Raw genomic sequence first — 15,829 nt, 5'->3', positions numbered from 1 at the left:
GTTTTTTGTTTTTTTTTACTCATTCTGTATTTGAAATTTGATTTAAAGATTCATTGTTAACTATTCATTCATTCTATTTTCATGTGCTTTAGTCCCTTTTTTCAAAGGTCACTGTTTTGAAACTGAAAATGACACTACTGTGATGCATTTGAGAACTGTTCGGGAGCCACACCATCTAAAAACAGTGCAGTTGATAAGGACTACAAGCATAAACGAAGCTGCTGATAATTCAAACGAAGGAGAAAGAGCAAAAGCAGACACACAGACAGGCACAACAAATAGCTGTAATTTAAAACCTATAGGGTAGTGCTTGGCAGTCAGCCAAAGTCTAAATGATAAATGAGTTTTAACACGCAAAAACAATTTTTTATTTTTATTTATTTTATTTTATTTAATTATTCATTGAAAATGTGATGTATAGCACCAGCTGGTACAAAAGTCTACGCGAGAAATAATTCAGCTGTGTGCCGCTCACTGGCATGAGTTTGGGTGACCTCCTTACCTAAACTGCTCTTGTCTGTTCCCACACAAATATAACAGGAACTCATGAGATGGGACTGCACTAAAAGCACCTAAATCCAGATTAGGAATGTGATGCCTGTGTGAGCTCAAGCCCAAACAAAAGCTCGGTGTGTCACTGCTTTTTTCCCTCAGGAAGAAATGATTTTGAACTGCTGGTGCTGGGGAGGTCAGCCCTGTCACCTCACAGCAACAAGGTCCGGGGCTCCAGTGTATTCTGGGGCCTTTTACACACAGAGGCTATTTAATCCACTTTATATTAAAGACTTCATAATACCATATAAACCCAATGGTGCACTTGACTCTGAGAATGCAGGTTTACTTGTGGATGCTAGAATGCCAGCTCGCAGTTTGGATTCAGGAGACAGACCCACTCTCTACTTTTGAGATTAGGCGTAAAACTTTCATTTTTTAAAAGTTTATCTTTAAGGCTGATCAGGTGACCACGAATCTCCCTTAGTTATGCTGTAATAGGCCTAGGTTGCTGGGGGCTTCCCAGCAGGCCCTACTTTTTCCATTATGTGTTTATATGACACGCTGCATTTAATCATTAGTTATTATTGATCTCTGGCTCTCTTCCATAGTGTGCCTTTTATCCTGTCTCCCTCCCCTCACCCCCCTTCCTGAGTCTGGTTCTCTTGGAGGTTTCTTCTTGTTAAAGGGAGTTTTTCCTCCCCACTCTCACCAAGTGCTTGCTCATAGGGGGTCATCTGATTGTTAGGCTTTCCTTTGCATTATTGTAGGCTCTTTACTTCACAATATAAAGCAAATCTAGGCAAATGTTGTTGTGATTTAGAGCTTTATAAATAAAATGAAACTACACTGAATTTCTAATAATGGGTACTCCGGTTTCCTCCCACAGTCCAAAGACATGCATGGGGTTAGGTTAACGGGTAATTCTAAGGATAAATGTTGTCTGTCTCTATGCTTTAGCCCTGCGACAGACTGGTGACCTGTCCACGGTGTACTTTCTCTCGCCCTAGATAAGCTCCAGTCTCCCCACAACACTGAACTCAATAAGTGGAAGAAAATGGACGGATGGATGCCAAACAATGTCTGCACTCTAACACAGTAATCACTTAATGGCCACAGTAGAAACAATAGGAATTGCCACCTGATGCTGACTAATCCCAAACCCATTAGTCTGACCATTAGTTTCCTGAAATTGGGCAAAATCCACTGGAAAAACATTACACAGGAGGGGGAACATGTTCAGGGTGTGTTTCATGGTGTGATTGTTACCCGGTTTCCCAGTTGGCCTCCAGCAGCTCCAGCAAAGCCATTCTCTGCTGCAACAAGAGGGAGCCAGGCAGTTCTGCTGTGGCCAGAGCGTGAAATTCCTCACACGGGTAGTCGTCGAGTACATAGCCCTCCCCTGGGACTTGGCGCCACGTTGCACTTTCGACTGACCAGGGGCTGGAGGCCTGGTGGAGGAGTATGGCAAAAAAGTAAGCTTTACCACTGATATCGACATCTCTTTTAAATGTTCAAATCCATTTGAAGTTAAATCGACTGAGGTGTCCTGCAAGCATTGCTTGCTTCTTTATGGGCTTACAGTAGCAAACTGAACTTGTCTTCTCTTAGGTTGTTATCTACTAAAGCCAGAAGAAGAAGAAGGAAATCTGATCATGTCCAAGGAACACTGATCGCTGGCGGCACATACAAAGCCAGAACCAGTTTTTTTTGATTGGTCCAAAACCTGCTCGCTTCAATCATTAGTGTTTACTTTGTTTTGTCAACTTTTATACAGTTACAGTATAAGACACCAACAAACAATTGTTAAGACTGTTAGATTTATGTGTTTCAGGTTGCCTATAGTTGCAAGTAAAGTAATCAGAGACTGTTTCTTTCTGCTAACTTGCTTGATAAATGGTTTAATGAGATAAATCAGTTTTAAAACTACTGTGAATCACTTTTGATTCTGACTGTTCAACTGACAAAAAAACACAAGGTCCAGTTCTGGTTCTGCCGGAGGATTCTTCCTGTTAAAAGGGAGTTTTTCCTTCCCACTTTTGCCAAAGTGCTTGCTTATAGGGGATCAAATGATTGTTTGTTTTTTCTCTGTATGAATTATAATACATCTACCTTACAACTACCTTACAATATAAAGCGCCTTGAGGTGACTGTTGGTGTGATTTGGCGCTGTACAAATAAAACTGAATTGAACTTAATTGAATTAGCCGTTTGAGTCAGATAATTTATACATTCACAATCCTACAACAAGTGGGCAAACTCTACTGTTAATAGGCGGCACATGACACAACCAAAAGCTCTAGAACAGTTACTAAATGGATCTTCTGGAAGGACTTCTTATCATGGCCCTAACCACAGATGAACAAAGCCTACTTTTGCTTTAACATCATTAACAATAGCATAAAAAATCCTTAATGTAATGACTTGTTAATAGTAATGACTGATGCATACAGTGTTTTTAAACAGGAATGATGTTATTGCAATTTTCCAGCATTGTATGTAGGTAGTATCAGTCACACCATAACTGATAGTATCATCACAAATCCTCATACTTTCCACTGTAGCTGTGGCTCAGTCTAAAACAGGCGTCAGGAATGTGTGATCTGCACACCTCCGACTATGCCTGAGTGACATTTCTCAGCAGCCACCTGTTTTTCTTCTTATCCTCAAAGCAGCCATTGATCTTCCTAGTCCTGGTGCGACTCATAATTGTTAGTCTTTTCGTCCTTTAATCACTACCTTACTCATCACGATGAGTCACAGATGCAGACATATAATCTGGTTTTCCTCTGGTGTCCATGGAACCACTAAATATTTTGGCCTTACAAAACACATCCATAGCCTTTTATCACCTGTGCTTACATGCAGAGCCATCGTGACCTTTGTCTGATCTTTTTCTGCCTATCTGACTGGATCAGTGCAGCGTGAGCTGTGTGTCATTCTTTTCTAGCTGAGGTAACAGTTCAGGAATATCGTCCTCACCAGTTCTGTAGCAATGAGTGTTTGTCTTTGTTTGCGGATGATGAGACCATCTTTGATTCCCAGTTTACTGAACAGCTCTCTCCATCCTGCCACATCACCGTCTGTCTGCACATAGCAGGGACTCAGCAAGATCCAATCATAGCCTGGTGAACGGGAAACACAACAGTCAGCAACACGAAGGTTTACAGAAGGAATATCAACAAAGAAATGCTGAACCTGATAACTGAAAATGTAACTGATTAAAATGAGTTGTTCAGTCATACAAACAAGGTACCTGTGATGCATGGGCCTTTGTTACTAGAATATTATAAGAATAGTCACAGGAACACTGATATTTAGATTTGGTGGCAAGGCTGTTGCTGTCCCTTTCACACAGGCAAAGGGAGCAGCAGCAAGACCCGAGCAGAGAAGAGAGCAGGTATTATTGACAGCAGACTTAATCAGTGTTAATTGACTATGTCGGACACATCGTGAAAAGGATGATTTGATGTGAAGTTGGGTTGCAAAGTGGCTTGCAGTGCGCCTTACACAACAAAAGCTGTTATTCTTTCTTTTAAAAAAAGCTGTGGGATTCTCCTTACCAGGCAGCTTCGATGGTAAGTTGACGTTTCCGTACTCTTCAGAGAAATGCACCCTTTCATTGGATGGGCACAGCAGACCCCTGGAGGTGAGGACGGGTACTGCGGTGTCTGAGTACTCCTGGCTAGAGGACGAGTGCTGCTTGATGAAAACCAAGTAACTCACAACCACAGGCGTAGGCTTTGACTTCATTGAAAAGGGTAAACAGAAATAAGAGAAAGAAGAAAGAAAATTCAGCCAATTTTTTTTTAAAAAAGATCACTGATCATTTTTTTTCTCATATTCATTTACAGTGTTTGTTACCTTCCATTTGTTGTTCCTTATTGTAGGGTAGATGTGCTGCTCCAGCAGCTCTTGAGGCTCTAGTTCGTGAACCCCAAGTCTTCTGAGCAGCTCACGAACCTGCTGACTTTCCAAAGGCTCCAAACAGCTCAGCAGGGATGGGTGAACCACACTGACATCCTTGTACAATGCAGCCAGTGGTCCTGTGAGAAGAAAAGTACAGGTTATATCACCAAACTGGTCACAAAAACAAAACCTACTGCATGCTCCTCATTTACTGTAGGGTTATAAGTTATATAATAACCACCCTGTTTAAAGTTGAGTTCTTTTGAGTGAACCTTTTCATCAGACTCTAGAAAGTGTCACTCCAGTTCATTTCATAACAGACTCGCCCTTCAGAGACTCGCCTGTAACAGATGTGAAGAGAGGCAGAAGACTGCTGTTGTGGCAAAGTGCTAAATGTGGAAGATGTTTTTTTCTGAACAGGCATCTAGTCTCATTTTGTCCTGGATTTGGGAAATACACAATTCTTGGTAAATCTTGAATTACTCATACACTGTCTTAATTTTTAACACAATACTACAATAAAACACAGCAACTACCTTTAAGTAAAAACCTCCAGTGACCTACTTTTCTTCCTTTTAAGGCTTGCATCTGAAGGAACGCTTTCCCACTGATCTCTGCGCTGCTCAATATTTCAGAAGAACACTGTGTTTAACTTCGCTGTCTCTCTAAACCCATCACACTCATCTCTGTTCACCTCGCCTTTGAGCAGAGCCTGAGGTTTATGCTGCACCGAGGCTGATTTAATCTACAATCACTGACCCGAAAAACCAGCTCGAGTAAAGATTTCACTCTGACTTTTATTATTTCCCCATCAACTTTCCGAACATTCTTTATTGAGTCTGTTTCCAGTGACAAAAGCTTTTCATAATTATGAATAGAAGCCTTGCACTCAAAATCATGTTTTTCACTAGCCAAGAATTTGTCAAACTTTATTGTTCTCAAACGATTTAGTGCTCTTACATGAAGCAGTCGACCCACAGGAGGCAGATCAATGCCCAAAATCAAAGCCAGCCTTACTGTTAGTCCTCGTGCAAGACCATGCTTCTGGCAGCAAATCCTAAAATCTGAAACCTCACTGGTCACACACTTTCTGTCAGACTTACTGCACAAGGCGAATTACTGTGAGTCCACAGTGTTCCTATATGCTAATTAACCAACACAGAAGCAGCCAGTTCATTTCAATAACAACCAACGCAATGCATCAAGAGCGGCACAAATTAGCAGGTCAGATGAGGTAAATCTACCAACAGCACAGGTTCAGCTGTGCTACTTCTAATGTGATGCAACATTTTCTCTCTGGAAACGACACGGCAATTCATACCAAGGAGCAGGAGTGGAAAAATAAACGTTCTGACACGAGTAGCACGAGGGAAATCTTCCTTCAAAAAGTGAGAGGGGCAGCATGAGGTCTTTAAGGCAGGAAAAGTTTATGTTTGGATGAAATATGGGCGCCCAGGTGGAATGGAAGATTTATCCAGAGAAGAACAGCTTTATTAGAAACGACTTCCCTGTATTGACCTGAAATCTGTGTCTAACAGCTGTCCTATAGGAAGCAAGATTATTGATTATCAGATCCAGTGTACTATCTACTCTTTATACGTTTTTTTTTGTCGCATTCATTGTGATGCTGCTGGTATTTTTTTAATGACTCACGGTCAGGTGTGTTCTAGATAAACATGATGGATCTGCCATCCCAAATAAACATCTGGTGCAAAAAGCTTTTTTTAAAAGCTATTTTGTCATTAGGGCTGGGCGATATGACCTAAAATTCCTATCGCGATATAATTTGAAGCATGTGCGGTAACGATATATATCGTGATATATTCTTTTCTTCTGTATAACGTATTTTCCACACTATAAGGCACACTTAAAATTCTGTAATTTTCTCAAAAATCGAGAGTGTGCCTTATGTATGAATTCTGGTTGTGCTTACTGACCTCGAATCGATTTTGGCGTGCAGAAATCTGTTAAAAAATGTTTTAGTACAACTTTTGTAAGCCGCACTGCTTGATGGATTGTCAGAGCATTACGGCTGCCGTAGTGAGGAGCTTCGCGGAGTAATCTGGGTCCAAAACTCTGTCCGCTTCAGGTCCCAAAGTCAAACGAACACTAAGAGTTAAAAACGGTCTAAATTCTTTCATCTTTAATTAAATCATCAGCATTGCTGCTTTATCGGGTGTAACAATTAAGTTTAACATCCATGCATCCATGAAAACAGAATTTATTAAATTTAACGGAGTTAGAAGTTAACAGGAAGTTAGCTCGCTAGTTTCCACCTAAACATTTCATACCATGTTCTGACTGAGAGATTTTTGAAACTAATTAAAATGTACAGCTCTGCTACCACTTCCAACATAAATGAAGACAGGAAACTAAACAGCAGTGGCATTTGCAGGGTTACTGAAGTTGGACTACCTGGTATATAATGTTGTGCTACGTGATTGCTAGAGACACAGCTATGTTAGCATAACATTAGCACAGTGAAGCTGGAGGATGAACGCCAACTTTTTTTTCCACTCGATAAAAGTTAACGTGAGGGATTCTGGTGGTTAGGGACAAATGCAATCGCATAGCAGGATGCTATACACGGGCCAAACTTCAGTCAGGAGCACAACTGAGATTATTCATCCACAATACAAGGTTAGTTATTAATATACTGCAACAACATGGGAATAGAACAGCTGCGAGAGAATTTAACTTTAATGAATCAATGTTACGGAAGTGGAGGAAGCGCAGTTTTTGGCTTTCCCCATATTACAAAAGTGCTTCATCTCTTTGCTATGACTGTCGCCCGGCATAATTTGCAGATGATAATGGTTTTAGCCGCTGCGATGCTTTCGACCAAAACAGGCGCAGCTTGATGACATCATCAACATGCGCTATCGCGATAGAGCAATATAGTCAAAATCTCTATCGTTGGCCAAATTTATATCGTTTCTATCGCCCACCCCTATTTGTCATATTTTTTGGTCTTAAAACAATGGTGGAATTTTCTATAAACTTTATAGATTGATCCTTAGCAAGCCAGATGTCATTCTTTTAAATGCTCCCCTCCCCCTTTCTAAGGAAAGTAAGATATTTGTCTAATCTAAACAATTTTGAAAGACAGACATTGGTGATGCTTATGTGAGCCACAGATTCCAGAAAAAGACAAAGGCAGCAGAGGGAGAGGGGAACACGAGCACTTTGGCTCCTTAAAGAAACACTAAACCACTCAGACTACACATCTATTAAAGCCAGCAAGCTGCAGCGGCAGGGTGCTTACATCAAAGTGTGAAAATCCATTATTCATGCTCGCCATTCTAAACGTCTGCTTTGGGTACCATTTTCAAATACGATGACGCACAACACAACACCGGTGCCGTTCCTCAATGCTTGTGCGAGCGTGCTCCGACCTGAGTGGCTACATGCCTGCTTATTCTTGGAAAGAGGTCAACTTCATCTGCAGACTGTGTACAAGTTTGTCATACACCTACTTGGCTAACCTGCATGTCTGAGTCTGCTGACTTTGAAAACAGAAGACAAAGCTACTGACGCAGATCCTTTTAACCTTTTCGAGAGGTCAGAGTCTTTCCCCCTATGCCATTTCTATATCTACTCAGACATTAAAAAAGAAAGTTTGAATGTGTTCTGTAGTCTGTTACCGTGTCTGTTTACCTAAGTGCCTTGATTCAAATGTACCAGGTAATGCACTGTGCTATTTTTTACTCAGTTTATGAAGCTCCACAACAATTTCCAGCTTTGCACGGATTTCCTGGCTGAGGTTTGTGAGCACAGATGGAGAGTGTTACATGTGCACTTCTCACCATCAGCAAGGTGATACTTATTTATCCGTTTTTGTTTCTCCTACATCAGTTTGTTACATTTTTAGAAACTGAAAACCTGTGAAACCGTACAGTCCTATATTCTCACTGATTTCCTTTCTCCATCTCTACTGCTGGTTCACTGTTTTGTTTTGTTTTTTCACGCTTGTTTTAGCAAAGTGCAATCATCACATGCATATCTATAAATGCTCTGCAGGTGCAGAGCAATTATCTGCACCAAAGCAGCAAAAACACAGAGACATTGCTGCTGACTCTTTCACAATTCTTCTTTAATTCTACATGCAGCTGTACACTGTATACTGGGCCTCTCTTTTTATCACAATACTGCAGCTATTCATCTGTTAAGAAACGGTATTAAAAATATGCAGTAGTTTTAGTTTTACTTATGTATGTAATACATAAGCTGATGTGGCCATTGTGAGGTTGCCTATTTCTTTGTGGATTATACTTTTAAAGCCTTTTACTCTTCACATTGGTTTTAGGAACCAGAAGTTACCATATTTGGATGTGAGGGTGCAAGGCTAAGTTATCAGCTAATGTTAGCAAATTTGTTTAGCAACCATTTAAAGAAGAAAACAAGCTAGGTATACAGCTACTACAGGCGCTTGTCCTTGTGTCAGTACCATAACAGCATCCACTTTTTTACTCACTCCATATTTCAAGCTGAAGATGTTAGTATTTGGTCAGTGCAATGTAGTTTTGGGGGTTTTTTTTGTACAGTCAAAGGCATCGTATTTAGAACAGCGTTTGGAGTACTAAGCTATCGGCTAACACGCTAATTTAACAAGTGCACAGAGAACATATTTGCAAATTATAGCAAAGTAACAGTACATGAAATAAACAGTTCCACCCACTGAAGAACTCACATTTCCTTATTTATTGCCTCTAGCAGTGTATGACGTTCAAGTACATCTGCTTTTCATCAAAATGCAAGATGTTGCCACCTCAAATCACCCGTGACAGGTCACATGACCACAACCAATTGTAATAACATCCAATCAGAGCAAAATCTCATGTAAGACAAACAGCGAATGAATAAATCATCTACAAGCAATCCCTAATGCCTTGACATGAGCCAGAAAAATTGATGCCTAGAAAGGAACCAAGAACAAGTAAAGGATAAACCCAGGAAGATAAAGAAAGGAAGTTCTGTAATGTGAGAATTGTTTAACCTTTTCTATATTAAAAAATAATCACAGTTGTTAGAGGGGCTGAAATTAACTTTTAAGAAAGCAAGTGCTATTTTTACCTGCCTGTAAAAATGTTTTTTTATGCTAAAAGTAGCAAATGGAATGCCTTGCTTTTGGAGCAGCCTCTAGTGGCCATTGGAGGAAGTGAAGCTGTTTGGACTTCTGCAAGCTTCCCTTTTCAGCCCAAAACTTTAGGCTTTTCCTATTCTATCCTTTGACTTAAATCAAGGCAAAGTTATTTCAGAAGGACACACATAATCAAGATATCAGTTTGCAATTTAATCACCGATCACATTTCACAGATCAAGCCTCTTAGCCACTACATACTGCCACTAATAGAGTTATAAAGTCAGAGTATTACCTGTCTGTGCTTGAGCTTTCTTTTTCTTGGTCTTGCTCTCTTCCATTGGAAAGAACACTCCTTCCACACTTAGTGCCACCGCACGTCCGTCAGCTAGAGGGATTATGGGTAGCTCTCTGAGCGTCTGCAGGATGGAATCTGCCTCTCCGTATCCATGCTCCAGAGCTCGGAAGTTACAAACCAGCAGCCTGGCCAGCTGATGTAGGCCTGCATCTGAAAGTAACACACAGTCTGGTGTTCAGATTTGCCATTACATAGGCAGAGAAAACATCAGTTTGTTTCTATTGAATGAAAAAGAAATAAAATAGAATATTTTTAAATGTAGCCATTTATAATATTGACAATATGCTGAACTATGCAGCATCATATTGCCCTCACTGTGAGATGCCAGTGTTGCTCTGCACACACCTGAATGGATACCTCCCACTGTCATCAGCTCCTTGGCCATGGCTGTGGTTACTATGGTAACATCCGTTCCCCGCAGGTATCGGACTCCCAGGTGAGTGAGCAGGGAGGTGGGCGGTGCTGGGCTTAGATCCGGATGCAGATAGGACAGAGACAGATGCTTTTCCAGCTCACCTCCACCAATCACTTCCCGTATCACAGGGTCCTGACAGACGGCCACCTGGGAGGGCAGCTTGTACACAGTCTTACCATCTGAGATGGAAAGCAGCAAAAGGAATGCTTACAGGGTTACAGTGAAGAAATAATCTTTCATATTTCTTTGACATGTTACTGTATGTGCTCTGGTCTTACCCCAGCTCAACCTGTTTGTTTTTTGGTTCTGTTTTTTTTTTAAGATTTTTACCTTTACCTGAGCTGGTTAAACTTGTAGTTGACTCAATGAACATATCCTGTGGCTCACTCAACATTTTACCTGCATTTTTGTTTAAAACTGGTTTACCCGTGTCTGTGTCCCTGTGTGCTAACTGTAATCAGTGCTTCACTGGTCTCTAGTTAAGTCCTTGCTTATACTTATACTCTTGCAAATATTTTATAAAAGCTTGTAGCTAACCAGCTGACAGATGTTCTGGACAAATGCAGTATTGGGGTTATCCAGTCTGGCTTTTGCATTGCTCATCTTACTAAAACAGCCCCTCTTTAGAGTGACACTTTGACCTAAACTCGTAAAAAACGAAATTCTGACCACCAGGTTTTGTCGATAGCCTGAGATACTGGGTGGGTGTATCGGGCTCTGCTTTGGTTGATTGGTTCTCCTCATATCTGCCTGAACGATCCTATTCTGTGTCCTGTTCCACTTCTCTTGCCTACAGTGTGCCGCAGGGTGCCATTTTGGGGGCCTTATTGTTTATGTTAGATATGCTCCCTCTTTAGGACACTCTGAGGTTATTTCTTGTTCCTGCTATATAGATGACATTCTGTTATGTCTCTTTTAAGCCACAAGGACATTTCAAAGCTACAAGTCTTGAATGGTTGACAATTTTCTTCAACTTAATGAAGAAAAAACAGAAGTTCTTGTTTGTGCCTCTGATAAATTTGTGCCTAAGGTAATAGAAGCTTTAGGTTCCCTTGCCACATTTATTAATAATAATAATAATAATAATAATGGATTGCATTTATATAGCGCTTTTCGAGACCCTCAAAGCGCTTTACAATTCCACTATTCATTCACTCTCACATTTACACACTGGTGGAGGCAGCTGCCCTGGGGCAGACTGACAGAAGCGAGGCTGCCATATCGCGCCATCGGCCCCTCTGACCACCACCAGTAGGCAGTAGGTGAAGTGTCTTGCCCAAGGACACAACGACCAAGACTGTCCGAGCTGGGGTTCGAACCGGCAACCTCCTGATTACAAAACGACCTTTACTAAATCTTCTATCAGGAACCTTGGGGTAACTTTTGACTCAGCTTTAACTTTAAATGAAGTTAAATCTCTGGTTCATTTGAGCTTTTTTCATTCAACAAATATTCCCAAATTGAGTTAATCTGTATCACACTCTGCATTAGAAATTGTTGGTGTTGCTTTTATTTTTCACATCTCGTTTTAGTTTTTAGTTTAGTTTTAATTAACTATGATAACCTAGCTGTGGCCTCTTTCTTTTGAAAAAGCAGCAAAGCTACGCTTTGTGATTTTTATATTGAAAGGTGCTATAAACCCTAATGTGTTTGCAAGTTTTTTCAATTGCACATGCGGTAGGTGTGAGTAATACCTGAACTGAGAGTAGGCAGGAAGGATTTGCCCTTGAGCAGCTGAATAATCTGCCCGGCAACAGGTTTGAAGAAGTCCAAAACCTCATCAGACAGGGGGATAAACTGAAGGAACTGGCACAGGCCCTTCAGTCCCTTGAACTCTGGGTGATTCTGGAACAATGAGAGGATGGAATATGAAATAAAAGAAAAAGCTCTCTTCAGACGGAGACACAACCAAGATCTAATATTAGCCTAATAATACTTTATTATGTTCTAGAATTTTTCTTTAGTTACCTCAGCTACAAAAAGAACAAAGCCTTTATTGGAAATAGACTTATATTAAAGACAGACCTGTAATTTCCTGGTACATACCAAATCTGCATATTATCAGATTTCATAAACTTCATTGCTGCTCAGAATTTATTTTACAAAGTAATGTATCAATGTATGCAGTTTTAATGCTCTCTTCTAATAGAATGATTAAATTTTTCTGCTCATAATTTCTGGTTATTATGATTGAGCAAATTTGTCCTCCTGCTCAGATATGTCACAGTAAACGATCCTTAAATCACATTTTCTAAATCAACTTTTTAGTGCATATAATTTTCTAATGATTTCATACTGCAACATAACGTGCATACACATTTCATACACATGTATCATATAATATTGTACTTTCTTGGTTATTTTTCTCTATTTCTGCAGCTATGTCTTACAGTGAAGACATCCATGGCCTGGAGGAAGAGCTGTGCTATTTCAGATCGGAGCCACTGGTTCCAGGAGCTGTCTCTGTCAACATCTTCACGAGAAGAAGGGATGTCAAAATCACCTAAACAAGAAACGGACATCAGTTATTGACTGCACTTGTTCTTCACCCAACGGAATGAACTGCTCTCATCTCCACTCTCACCTTGGATGATAAAACGGAAGCCAAAACTGCGAAGGGGCAGGTAAGCAAACACGGGCTGCTTCTGAGGCTGGCACACAATGTTACTTCCTGTGGAGTCGCTGCCAAGCTGGAAAGCCAGAGCGAGCTCGGTCGACTCTACATCCTCTTTGATCTGAAGGAGGCACAAATCAATGTCACAACAGAGCCAACAACTTGCTAACAGGCTGACTTCTTGCACAAATGGGTTTGCAAAAAGTGAAGCCACTGGAAAAAAAAGAGAAGAAAATCAAGACCACAGCGTGTCTCAAATAGCCTTTGTCACTCAGCTTTGCTCATTCTCTTACATAACCTAACTGCAGGTAACAGGATGCTGCCTCTGGGAAATAAAAGAAGGAAAACAGCTGAAGGAGTAAGAGAAGGTATTACTGAACCCTTTCAGCCTGACAGATCATTAAAATCAGCTCGGTGGTGTTTATCTGCCCGCATGTGTGAAAATACTATCCAGTGAATAAGTGTTCATAAAGTCTGATGGAAACCCGAGAAAAGACATTTGAGGAGCAGAACGATCAACACTCATATTTACAGGAGAACATCAGAGAAATGCAAATCCACAGCAGATTTTATTTATGCCCCAGGAGGGATGGAATATAGGAACAGATGGTTAGTTGTTGTTCTGAAATCCAGATATGATATGTGCGCCTGAAAAGGGTGAGTTGTGTGAGTTAGCTTGTGTGCATCACCTTCTTGGGCTTCAGTGTGGTTTTGACCACTAGCCAGCGCTCGGTACCCTCCGAGTGTTCCACCTCGAGCACATTGTGATTGAGATCTTTACGAGTCATCGTCATGAAACGCTTCTCACTCTGCACATAGACACAATAAATACAGTAGCAACAAGGTGTTTTATTCCTAATCCATTTAGGTGGGTTTATGTGCAAAAACACACATGTGCAAGCGCTTGTTGTTGACTTACCTGATTGTAGATGGTGATGGAGCGTAGTCGATGCAGGAAGAGCAGCAGCGAAGGGTGCACGTCATGAAACAGGTTCCTGGTCTGATGGCTCTCAGTCCGGAGAGGAAGGCTGATCTTAGTGGTCCAGCTGAAAAGAGAAGAAGACAAAAAACTAGACCATGGGTCTAATGTGAGCAGCAGACGGCTAATAAAGTTAAACAGATGTTTTGACTTCCCCATAACCAAACTAAATTGCCTGTATTATAACAATAAACAAGGAATACAACTATTTATACTAGAATGGGGACATAAACAAAGAGGGTCAGACTCTGATGCAGGGCAAATTATCGTGAGACCACGCTTGCAAAAAGCAGAGGAATGTTTAGCTGGTGACCTACAAACAATGTGCCAATTTATGCGCACAGACACAGTCAGCGCCTTTCAGCGATCCACTGAGAGCCCCACAGATTACAGGGCAACAAATGAGCAGACCTGACCAAGAAGCTGACAATGCAGATGCCGTTTGTTACTTTGGATCTCACAAACATGAAATATATAGGGAGATGATGGTAAAGATGGATTTTAGCTGCACTTTGCAGTATAGTTTATCACAACTGTGTAATATTGAACTCCAAAGTTAAAATAAGAGGTTTGTTTTTAGAAACAGCTCCAAGAAAAGCACAGGCGTAAATACTGAAACTGGTAACAGATCAATTCAATTTAGATGATCGACTTTCAGGGTACTGGGATCAATAAGTCATCCGACCTGTGCTGATTTATGTCCTTCAGCTGTGGATCCAGAGGCCTCGTATCTTCAGTCCAGTGGGGGAGGATGTATCCCATGGGGCCACAGTTCTTGTCAAAGTGCAAGTGGAAGCCATTGGAATGAATCTCAGGACAGTCTGTGACCTTAAACACTGACTTGAAGCCAATGCCCTTCTGTCCTGTACGAAGTAAAACAGGCGAACGTCATTTGTCTATGTGGTTTTAAGTTCTCCAACACTACACACAAAAAATTTAAATTCCTTTACACAGTTGTAATGGTGGAAGAATGAAAGAGGGCCAAATACAGTTACCAATGTATCCATATTTGTGTTTTCCCTTAGTGCTGCGGCCTACATCACAAATAGCCCTAATGTTCTTCTCCTGGAAGCCGGTTTCATTGTTGAGGACAGTGATACAGTCTCGCTCCACCATAAAAGCCAGCGCTGGAACGACACCGGACTCTGCCGGGTAACTGTTGTCGTCGGCATTCTGAAAGAAAGGAAAACAAAGAGTTCGGAGGAAATTGGACAAAATTCAAATCAAAATACTAAAGCAAAGAAGTTTCATTTCATTGAATTTTAGACCCACAATCAAACTGCTGTTTTTTGTTTTACAGATCTTTAAAAACTATTTTTATCTTTCCTGATTTCTTATTTTTTCTTATTTGTCACACTGGCCACGTTTCAGTTCATCAGACAATTTTTAAGATCCACCAAATTTACCCACTCTTAACAGTATTGCTTTAATTGAGCCACGCTGGAGGGTTTCCAAACATTAAGCTCATGTCAAAGCATCTCAATCGGATTTAACTCAGGACTTTAACTAGGCAACGCTAAAACCTTCATTTTGGCCTTTTTTAGCCAATCAGAGGTGGACTTGCAGGTGTGTTTCAGATGATTTCCGTACTGTATTACCCAAGTGCGACAAGACAAGTGAGGCCTGCACTTCTTTAGAAGTTGTTCTGGGTTTTTATGACCTATAATCTTGATTTAAAAACTGCATATTGTATTAACTCGGGTTATCTTCGTATAATCTTAAAATACGTTTGATGATATGAAACCTGAAAGTGTGACAAATATAAAAAATCTAAGAAATCAGGATGGAGAAACTTCTGGAAGCTTCTGATAAACACGTTCAGATTTCTACCTGAATGAGCTCCAGGACAAAGTGTGTGTCCTTGCTGTAGAGTTCAGTGGAGAGGCGGTCTAAGCTGCGGCCCAGTCGTTCCTGGTGGACCTGCATCAGTTTCTGGCCTTCAGCTGTCAGTTTCACCCCGATGCCAAACTCACTTTTCCTGT

General features: G+C 40.8%; 1 protein-coding gene across 3 annotated transcripts in view; it reads right to left on the bottom strand.

Moving 5' to 3' along the window:
- The window catches only part of wu:fj29h11 (uncharacterized), a 50,702-nt gene that overhangs the window by 15,384 nt on the left and 19,489 nt on the right, over positions 1 to 15,829 (bottom strand). For all 3 annotated transcript variants that reach the window (XM_063481690.1, XM_063481689.1, XM_063481691.1), the window contains 14 exons: positions 15,678 to 15,825; positions 14,843 to 15,020; positions 14,533 to 14,710; positions 13,788 to 13,914; positions 13,558 to 13,677; positions 12,839 to 12,989; positions 12,645 to 12,757; positions 11,949 to 12,099; positions 10,185 to 10,433; positions 9,777 to 9,989; positions 4,357 to 4,538; positions 4,056 to 4,239; positions 3,475 to 3,617; positions 1,762 to 1,943 (listed from right to left, as the gene is read on the bottom strand). In XM_063481690.1, the coding sequence (XP_063337760.1) occupies positions 1,762 to 1,943; positions 3,475 to 3,617; positions 4,056 to 4,239; positions 4,357 to 4,538; positions 9,777 to 9,989; positions 10,185 to 10,433; positions 11,949 to 12,099; positions 12,645 to 12,757; positions 12,839 to 12,989; positions 13,558 to 13,677; positions 13,788 to 13,914; positions 14,533 to 14,710; positions 14,843 to 15,020; positions 15,678 to 15,825 (2,319 nt within the window). The remainder of the gene's footprint in view (positions 1 to 1,761; positions 1,944 to 3,474; positions 3,618 to 4,055; positions 4,240 to 4,356; positions 4,539 to 9,776; positions 9,990 to 10,184; positions 10,434 to 11,948; positions 12,100 to 12,644; positions 12,758 to 12,838; positions 12,990 to 13,557; positions 13,678 to 13,787; positions 13,915 to 14,532; positions 14,711 to 14,842; positions 15,021 to 15,677; positions 15,826 to 15,829) is intronic.

The sequence above is a fragment of the Pelmatolapia mariae genome, linkage group LG8, assembly GCF_036321145.2.
Source record: "Pelmatolapia mariae isolate MD_Pm_ZW linkage group LG8, Pm_UMD_F_2, whole genome shotgun sequence".
Taxonomy (NCBI): Eukaryota; Metazoa; Chordata; class Actinopteri; order Cichliformes; family Cichlidae; genus Pelmatolapia; species Pelmatolapia mariae.
The sequence above is the reverse complement of the archived record's forward strand: the minus strand, read 5'-3'. Positions and strand labels throughout refer to the sequence as shown.